This window comes from Struthio camelus, chromosome 28 (assembly GCF_040807025.1).
Source record: "Struthio camelus isolate bStrCam1 chromosome 28, bStrCam1.hap1, whole genome shotgun sequence".
NCBI classification, from domain to species: Eukaryota; Metazoa; Chordata; class Aves; order Struthioniformes; family Struthionidae; genus Struthio; species Struthio camelus.
In genome coordinates, this window is record NC_090969.1 from 5,882,278 (window position 1) to 5,889,907 (window position 7,630).

At 61.5% G+C, this 7,630-nt stretch overlaps 1 protein-coding gene across 1 annotated transcript; it reads left to right on the forward strand.

The window, feature by feature from the left end:
- Positions 1 to 3,460: 3,460 nt before the first annotated feature.
- Positions 3,461 to 6,963, forward strand: LOC138062576 (maestro heat-like repeat-containing protein family member 7). Its single transcript, XM_068921350.1, has 7 exons — positions 3,461 to 3,685; positions 4,179 to 4,355; positions 4,951 to 5,076; positions 5,401 to 5,502; positions 5,892 to 5,994; positions 6,226 to 6,285; positions 6,594 to 6,963. Exons 1-7 carry the CDS (start codon positions 3,575 to 3,577, stop codon positions 6,758 to 6,760), a joined length of 846 nt encoding a protein of 281 aa, XP_068777451.1. The 5' UTR covers positions 3,461 to 3,574; the 3' UTR covers positions 6,761 to 6,963.
- The last annotated feature ends 667 nt before the right edge of the window (positions 6,964 to 7,630 follow it).

Sequence of the window (7,630 nt, forward strand, 5' to 3'; positions counted from 1 at the left end):
GCTCAGTGAGGCAAAGGAGCAGGAGGCACGGCTGATGTAGGAGCAGGGGAGCAGGCTGTTAGTACCTGTCCTGGATACCACTGGCCTGGAAAATGCTCAGCAGCCCCTGCTCAGAGGCTACGGCTTGTGTCGGGCTTCCCACTGGAAAGTCCAATCAAATCCGTGGGGCTTTTAGTACCCTTTGAAGCAACTGCCCTTCTCTGCCCTGGAATAGGCCCCGACCCTCCCTGGGAATCTTGCTCCCCATACATTCCTGGCATGCCCTTTGTCTCTGCCAGGCTGGTTGCTCTCTGACGCCATGAGTCTGCCACCTGCAGCTCTCCATGACTCCTCCTGACCACTGTGTCTTTCTGCTGCTGTTCAGGCCGGGCGATGTTGCAGGATGATCCAGAGTATGTGGAGCCCCAGAAGGAGAGGGAAGCCGACAATGAGCTCTGCCTTTTGTGGACGAGCAACATCAGCGTGATCGTGAGGGTGAGGAGCACTTCCCTTGCTGTGACTGTTGGCCATGGGGTCCTGAGGAGACGTGGATGAGCAAAGGGATGCCTAATGAGTGGGGCTGAGGGGGCCTTGGGGTTGGTACGGAGGTGGTGGTGGAGAAGGAAGCAGCTCTGAGTGGCACCTAGAGTACTGGTTGCTGCCTGGTAGCAGCCCTGCTCTCACTGCTGTCTCACCCACTGTCGCTGAGCGGGGACTAGCCAGAGGCTTGGCTCCAAGAGTCCCAGCAGCAGCTGCAGCCTGCTGGCCACCAGCAAGCTAGGGTTGCCTGCAGAGCCAGTGCACTGTGAGCCTGCTCCCAAGCATCCTGCCTTGCCCTGGTGGCCCTCTGGCCACATGCCCCATGGTGCTGCTACCCAGCACAGCACCTGCTCCTGGCTCTCCTGGGCCATGGTGCAAGGGGCTTCAGCTTGGTCATGTCCTGCCTGCCTGGACAGGACCCTCTTGGGGCTCTCAGCGAGGAGGGGGTGGGCAGGGGCAGGGCTGGCACACAGCTGGGGACCTCCAGGGCTGGCCCAGGCTACGGTGCTGCGGCCAAGGAGGCACCACTGACAGAGCGCTCTTGGCCTGCAGCACTGCCGTGAGCATGTGGAAGGTGCTGATGGATAAGCCGATGCTTGCGCTGGACATGCTGCGGGAGCTGCTGAGCTTGCTGGAGGAGTGGCCACTGCACAAGCAGTCCAGCTCCAACAGGGACAACAACTGCATCCTTCCGCTGGCCATGAGTCAGGGGACGAGGCCTCCCGTGCCCCCAGGCTGGTGCCTGCCTCTCTAGGCCCCCTCTCGCCCTCTCCCCTGCCGGTGTGTCCCCAAGCAGGGACCTCCCCTGGGCCCATGGATACAACATGCCCAGCGCCAGGCCTCCGACTGCGCCAGCGCACAGGGCTGCCAAGTGCTGCCTGGCCTCTCTGCACACAAACAGCCAGGCTGGCCATGCCCAGGAAATGTCCATCCTGCATACCCTGTCCCTGCATCCGCCGACCTCGCTCAGCAGGCTGGAAAGCCAGGGTAAGGTTCGGGGCAAGGTGAGGGGCAGGAGTAGGGCTCCTGCAAAACCTGGGCAGGCAGCACAGCCTGGGACAGGGAGCCTGGCAGAGCGTGCACGCTACACGAAGCCTGCCGAGGTGATGGTCATGCTGAGGCAGGAAGGCTCACTGTGTACAACCAGGAGCTGAGGCCCAAGAGCCTGCGGGTGCTGGCCCTGGTCAGGCAGCCAGGCTGAGGCCTCCATCTGCATTTCCCATGCTCCAAGGCTGTGCCCGAGCCTCCCACCTGGAGGGCTGTGGAAGCATGCCGGGGGCTGCTCGGGAGTGCGAGGTGTGTCTGGGTGTTTTCTGCAGGCAACGAGGGCACTGTGTGAGATCGTCCGGGAGCCCGTCTGCCCAGAGGCGGTGAAGGCGTTTTTCCCCCAGCTCTTCCTGGCGCTGCTCTTGCAGATGGTCTTCACAGCAGAGTTCAGCCACCAGGAAGCAAATATCTTCTTGAGGGAATGCCAAGGGGATGAGTCCCGTCCCACCAGCCACGTCAGGTGCTCGATCCCGGTGGCCCTGTCTCTGCGCTGCACCTGGAGGCAGGGCCAGGCTGCCAGTATGACCTGGGCTTTGCTGTGCATGCAGGTGCGCCGTGCAGGCCATGAAAAGTCTGCTGCGCTGCGCTCACTATGAGACCATAGCCGTGGCTGTTGAGAGGAAGGGTGGCTGGGACCTATTTCTGCATGTGGACACCTCCCAGAAGGGAGTGGTGGTGCTGGCCAGGTAGAGCCCTTTCCGGCCTGCTGTGGCCCAGCACCTCTTCCCTGGATGTGGGGTGTGCCACCCCTTGTGCTTCTTGTTGGGGGAGGGGGAGCGCCAGTTCTCCAAGAAAGGGGCTGCAGCCTCAGCCCTTGTGGCAAGGGCTCGCCCAGCAGAAGGGCCCTGGGAGCTGCCATGCTGCCCAGCTTGGAGAGCTGCTGGGGGAGCAGGTGGTGTTAGGAGCTGTGGGAGAGGGTCGCGTGCAGGAGTGGTCCCCTCCCAAAGGCCTGGAGTGCCGTCCTGTGGGGCCTGGGCTCACATGACCGAGAGCACTGGGGACGGTGTGCCTGCAGTGCCCCCGAGGGCAGAGCCCCAGGAAAGGTGCAAGAGGCACAGGAGAACATGGGGAGGGCCCAGGGGCACAGGAATCCAAAGCGGGCAGGAGCGGGGATGTGTGGGCAGGCCATGCCGCCTGGGCAGGAAGGCTGTTTCTCCGGTCTCCCACCAGAAGGAACGTAATGATGACTGACGCTGGCTTTCTAATGGCAAGGTGTGGTAGGGCAAGAGCAGTGCTCCATGATGAAATGCCGCTGGCTGCAGGAGCTGCGTGCCAAGCACTGCCTTGGCCTGCCTTGCCCTGTGCTGGAGGGACATGGCTCGAGAGGGCAGAGAGATGCCAGAGGAGGTTTGCCTGCTCACCTGAGGCCCAGCACTGCCTTCTTGCCTCTGACAGAGCGATGAGGGGGGCTCCCAGTCACCTGCGTTGCTGGCTCTTCCACCAGCTGGCAAGGCTGCTGAGGAGGGAGGACCAGTTTCATCAGCTGCCCGTCATGGCTTTCTTCGTCGAGGTGGGCCTCATGGCAAGCGGTGCCTCTCTGGAGGGGCCTCTAAATGCTGTAGCTCGCTTGTGCACATGCGTGTGGGGTGATGCTGGTGAATGGAGCCGGGGCAATGCATACGCTCCTGTTAGTAGCCCCGGCCTTGGCTCGTTTCTGCTGGGCGACCACTCGTAAGCACTTGTATTTTGTGCCTCCTTTGTGGCAGTTCTCTGTGTGTTCAATTGCTCCTCCAAGGGATGAGAACAAGAGGCTGCAGAGGGTTCAGGGGACGGGAGGAGGAGGCGAGCGGTGTGTGCAGCGTGCCATGAGGTGCAGGGCTGGGAGCAGGGCCCAGGGGTGTCTGCACAATGCCTGCTGTGTTTGGGCTGAGCTTTGTGAGGGCCTGGTGCCCTTGCCCTGGATGGTGGGTGGGATGGAGAGCTGCACGCTGCAGGCAGTCCTGCCGGCTCTGCCAGTCTTTCAGTGCTGAGTGCATTTCAGCTGCTGGAATGCCCTGACCTTGCTGACATGGATGAGGAGGTCCTGCCACTCGTCCAGAGTTATGTGCAGAGTGAGAGCCTGGAGATGTGCAGACTGGCGTTCAGAGGCCTCGTGACTCTGTTGAAGAGACCCAAGATGGTGAGGAGGGGGGCAGGCGGGTGAAGCCGTGCTGGCAGCCTGGGGCTTGACAGGAGACACTGGGTCAGAGAGTGGCTTGGACTTTGCTGGCAATCCGGAGGTGCGGTAGCTGCTCCCAAGTCTCCACTGCCCCATTCATCTGCCCCAAGTGTCATGCCAGGCCCTTGGCCGTGCTGCACAAGGAGAAAGGCACCAATGCCCACTGGGAAGATCCGGGAGAGGGACAATGAGCTGGAGCACAGGGCCGGGCAAACGCAGCCAGGTGCTCCTGGGCCTTGAGGCAGCAGCTTTTGTCCTTACAGAGGCCAGTGCCTGCTGAGGGCCCCCTTGGAGATCTGTGCCCTGCACTGCAGCCTCTGTGCCCAAGGCCTGTGTGTGTGCAGAGCCCTGGCCCTGGCCACTGAGCCCTGATGGGAAAAGAGCACACAGAGCACTTTTGGGTGGGGGGGGTCTGTCCTTGCTTCCCACAAAGAAAGTTGTGTGTTTCCCACAGAAAAGGAAAATGCAGAGCCTGCTCCCAGACAGCATGGAGTGGCTGCAGCATGCTTGCAGGGAAGTGTGTGTGGGAAGCCTGATGCTGCTGAGAAACATCCTCAGCTACCTGGAACAGAAGGGCTCCAACCCGATTGTTCTGCAGCTGGCCAAGAAGCTTCTGCCACGCTTTGATGACGTAAGGCTGGTGGGAGAGCCGGGGCTCTGCTGGTGTGTCCGGGGGTCCGTATGCGTGGTCTGGGTGCTGTGTGCCCCTCTGCATATGTGCCTGTTGGCACGTCCCCGCACAGGCCCTGCTGTGTGTCAGGAAACCTTTTGCCCTGTGGTTCTCAGCCCATGGCCTGTGCTGGCCTTGGTGTCCTGGGCTGTGGGAGTAGAGCAAACCAGCCCCCTGTCTGCTCTCGGCCGTGGCCTGGGGCAGTGATGAGCAGAGAAGCAGGAGCAGGCTAGAGAGTGAGGGAGAGGCTGTGCCCCGGGGCTGTCCCTTTCTGTCCTTTTCTGTGCGGGGGCCCTGATGGAGCCCTCGGGAAATCCAAGAAGCTCCCTCCAGAGGGAGAGGGAGACAGAGCCCAGGGAAGCTTGTCGTGCTGCTGTCGACAACCCTCATTGTCCAGGCTGCCTCAGCAGAGGCTTGTCCTCAGCTCCGACCTCTGGCCGGGCTGGGGGACAGTTGTGCCCAGAGAGGACGAGGCCTTACAACAGCAAACGCTCTTGTCGGGCCCCGTTCCTGGAGTCGTTGCTGAGGCCTCCCCTCCTCTCCTCCCTGCCCGCAGGAAGACAGCAGAGTGCGAGAGCTCTCCATGCTCCTCTTCAAAGACCTGCTGGAGATTGTGGTGGGGAAGAACAAATGGAACCTGAAGCAGCATGCACAGAGGAGCCTGGTGCCGCTCTTCCTCCACGTGAGTGACAAGGTGCAGAGAGTGGCCCAGGTAGGGAGCAGTGTTTTGGGGAAGCAATGCTGACATGCCGTGGGTGGAGGTGAGCAGCAAGGCAAGGGCTGCTGCCAAGTGTGCCTTGGAACGCATGGCAGCATGAGGTGCAGCTTCCTGTGTGCCGAAGGACAAGGCAGAGCTGCCTCTGCCTTCAGGGAGGGCCAGACCTAGTGGCACGCTGCGTCTTGCCATTTGGGGCTGGGAAAGGCTGGGAGCCTTGCCAAGACGAGGGGGACCCAGGGTGTCCTGCCGTGGCTGCGGTGGCATCTCCTGGTCTCTGTTGCTCTGCAGGCCTCTCAGGAAGCCCTGGTCAGTGCTGCACAGTTCCTGAAGTGGGAGGAGCTCAAGCAGCTGGCCAGAAGAGCGGAGACGTGGAAGATCGGGGAGTACGTGGTAAGGACGTGGCCAAAGCCCCCGGGGCCCCGGCGGGATGAGGCCTGCCACCATGGCCAGTGTGCAGGGTGCACAACTGTGCCCCTCACGCACTGCTGCAGCCCAGAGCCCCCGCTGTGCTGGGCTGTGCTGCAGGGACCTCTGCTCTAAGTGCCTGCTGGGGTGCTGAAGGGGCCCCTGGCCTGGCTGGGCCTTGGCAGAAGCATGGCGGGGATCTCAGCACCCGCAGGCCCCGCTCTGCCCTCTGCTCCCTCTGAACCTGGCTACCAGCCAGCTTCTAGCTGGGAGGCGTGAACAGGAAGGAAGAGGAGGCCGGAGCAGGGAGGAGGGACAGGCCTGGCCTTCTGGGGAGGCTCGGTGCCAACCCCCTGTCCTTGTGCTGTCTGCAGCTGCTGAGGGACAGGAGCAGAGCGGAGCAACACCTGTGCCTGAGCCTGCCATACCTGGAGAACCCGGACGCATCCTTGCGGGAGGCAGCTGTGAGGTTCATTGGTGAGCCACAAGCCCAGGGCCATGCCTGCCCACCCAGACGGGCACACAGGAGGGTCTTCAGTCCCTCCCACCGTCCCTGGGTCCTGCACCCTGGGGACCCTGGGGACGGGGCTGGGGCCAGCCTTGCTCAAGGGGAGGAGGCTTCATGGCCAAGCTGGCAAGGCCAGATGGGAGCTGTGCTGCTCGGGGCTTGGTGAGGAGTATGAGGGGTGAGCGGAGGTGTTTGCCTAGGGCTCATCGGGCAGCAAGTGAAGAAGCGGAGAAAGGAGAAGGTGCAGGAGATGTGCACTGGTGAGTGAGAGCAGCGCTGTGTCAGGCAGCCCTGGCAGGGAGGAGGGAGGAGGCTGGGAAGTGAGCTCCAGTTCACTGGCCTGCCCCAGGCGAGGAAGGCTCTGTGTCCGTATGTGGGGGAGAGCAGGGGGTATTTGGGGGGCATCTGGGGCTTGGCCAACCGGCAAGTGCCAGCTGATCCATTTGTCCTACCTGCTGCCTCCTCCCCATGGGAAGAGCTGAGTGGGGCTGGCCCTGCCTGGCGGGGGATTCCTGGGATCTCTGCAAAGATGGGAGTCTGTTCTCAGCTCGGTGCCTTTCTCTCGCAGCCCTCCAGCCCCTGGAAAATGATGCTGAACCTTTAGTCCGTTGCCTGGTGTCACAGACCATCATGAACCTGAGGGTGCCAAGGAGAACATCAAGATTCCACCTCGGAGCACTGTGTCCCTGGCTCCAGAGAGCATGGGTGAGGTGGCACCCTCCCGCCAGGAGGTGACTCCGTTTGAGCAGAGCTGACGCAGCTGTGCCAATGCCATGGTGCTGCACAGCACGGACACACGCAAGTGTGCTGGAAGGTCTGGCTCATTGCTGGCATCTCCCGCCACCACAGGACAGCTCGACTCCTCAAGCACAGCCCCTGTTGTGCTACCACTTCATGGCTTTGTTGTACTTCCAGCAAAGATACAGCCCCGTTTCCTCAGCCAGAGTGAGTGTTCTTTTTTTAGGGAGCCAAAGGCAAGGGGCAAAAGTTGCTGCCTGCAAGAATCTGGCTTGTCCTGGGTGGGACGGGGTGTCCACTCGTTCCAATATCCCAGGCCAGCATAGAGCAGCCTGACACACTTTGGTTTTGCTGCAAAGCGTCAACTGCTCTACTGGCCTACAATAGCCAAGGGAAAGTGGGAGAAAAGCTTTGGCCTCCCCTGCCCTCTCCAGTCACCCCAGGGCAAGAGCAGGCCCCTGCTGTCTTCAGGGCTTGCATCTCAGGTGGAAGGGGAGAGCTGGGGTATGACATGCAGCTCTGTTTCTATCACCACTGCCTACCCTGCGCATGCTGGCCTCAAGGCCGAACCGTCCATGAACTCCAGAATCATTGCTGAGGATGTAACTGCCAAACCCATTAAAAGCAGCTAATAAAGATATACACCTAGCTCATGAGGCTACGAAGTAGACTGCAGGAGACAAGATGGGATGCACGTGGGTTGGGGTTGACCTCTGAGGAGATAAGGGACTGTGGGGAACAAGGACATGGCAACGAGCCAGGGCTGAAGGACAAGACCAAGCAGAACGAGAGCGACACCAACCAGAAGGAGAGTAAAGAAGACTCAGTAAAGAGGATTGGGGGAGACCTTCCCTGGCAGGTGGGAAA

What these genes read in the sequence shown, in the direction of transcription:
- LOC138062576 (XM_068921350.1), top strand. Translation starts at nt 3,575, where the DNA reads ATGGATGAGGAGGTCCTGCCACTCGTCCAGAGTTATGTGCAGAGTGAG. An exon ending in TGTTGAAGAGACCCAAGATG is followed by an intron (nt 3,686 to 4,178) that starts GTGAGGAGGGGG and finishes TGTTTCCCACAG; the next exon opens with AAAAGGAAAATGCAGAGCCT. An exon ending in TTCTGCCACGCTTTGATGAC is followed by an intron (nt 4,356 to 4,950) that starts GTAAGGCTGGTG and finishes CCCTGCCCGCAG; the next exon opens with GAAGACAGCAGAGTGCGAGA.